The sequence below is a fragment of the Marmota marmota genome, unplaced genomic scaffold (assembly GCF_001458135.2).
Source record: "Marmota marmota marmota unplaced genomic scaffold, marMar, whole genome shotgun sequence".
Taxonomy (NCBI): domain Eukaryota; kingdom Metazoa; phylum Chordata; class Mammalia; order Rodentia; family Sciuridae; genus Marmota; species Marmota marmota.
In genome coordinates, this window is record NW_026000229.1 from 45,876,865 (window position 1) to 45,877,617 (window position 753).

Below are 753 nucleotides of genomic sequence, written 5' to 3' on the forward strand. Positions count from 1 at the left end.
AAAAAAAAAAAAAAAAAAAAAAAAAGAACATTGAGACTAGCACAAAGAGCAGGATTTGAGCATCTTGAGATTGGGTCAAACCAAGAAGGATGAATTCTGTCACCACTGTGTTGTTTCCTGTGTCCATTACTTCCTAATCTGGAGAATCACAAAAGCAAATTGTTACCTGTTATGACCAACCTTTTTCTGTTCAATAGATCTTCTCCTAGTAAAAAGAATATTTGCTACATCCCAAATTAGCATAGCTGAAAGCAACTTATGCCCCATAATTCCCATGAACCCTGAGTTTACCCTTCTTTCATTCTACTCATTCCTCACCAAGACTCGGGGCTTCTAACTGCACTTTCATTCCCATTTAACCTTGAGTTTCTATATAACTGTGCTTCTGTAGGACTCAAGGCTATTTGGCTCACAGTGTTTTGGGAATATCCTCACTAACACACAACATAATCTTTAGCAAGATTGTCTGTTTGGGGGTTATTGATGACTTATCATTGTTGTTAATAGTAATTCATTATTTCTAATTGTCAGAATATGGGCCAAGTCTGGGTCCCTTCTCCTTATTGACACACAGAAGCCTGAATTCCTTCTTGTTACCTTTCTGTTTGTTTTCTGAATTGCAATGATATTTCTGATGTCATGCTCTGCATGGATAGCTTTGTGAATTCTCAATCTAAACTGGTCATCAGGCTCTCAAACAAGATCTGTACATTTGACATGACTTAGAGGTATTATCTTGATTGGGACAAATTA

At 36.8% G+C, this 753-nt stretch overlaps 1 protein-coding gene across 1 annotated transcript in view; it reads right to left on the bottom strand.

Annotated features, from left to right (window-relative positions):
* The window catches only part of LOC107137716 (olfactory receptor 4N5-like), a 5,887-nt gene extending 5,760 nt beyond the window's left edge, over positions 1-127 (bottom strand). Inside the window, exon 1 of the mRNA XM_015480168.1 lies at positions 30-127. Within this exon, the coding sequence (XP_015335654.1) occupies positions 30-127 (98 nt within the window). The remainder of the gene's footprint in view (positions 1-29) is intronic.
* Between the last annotated feature and the right edge of the window lie 626 nt (positions 128-753).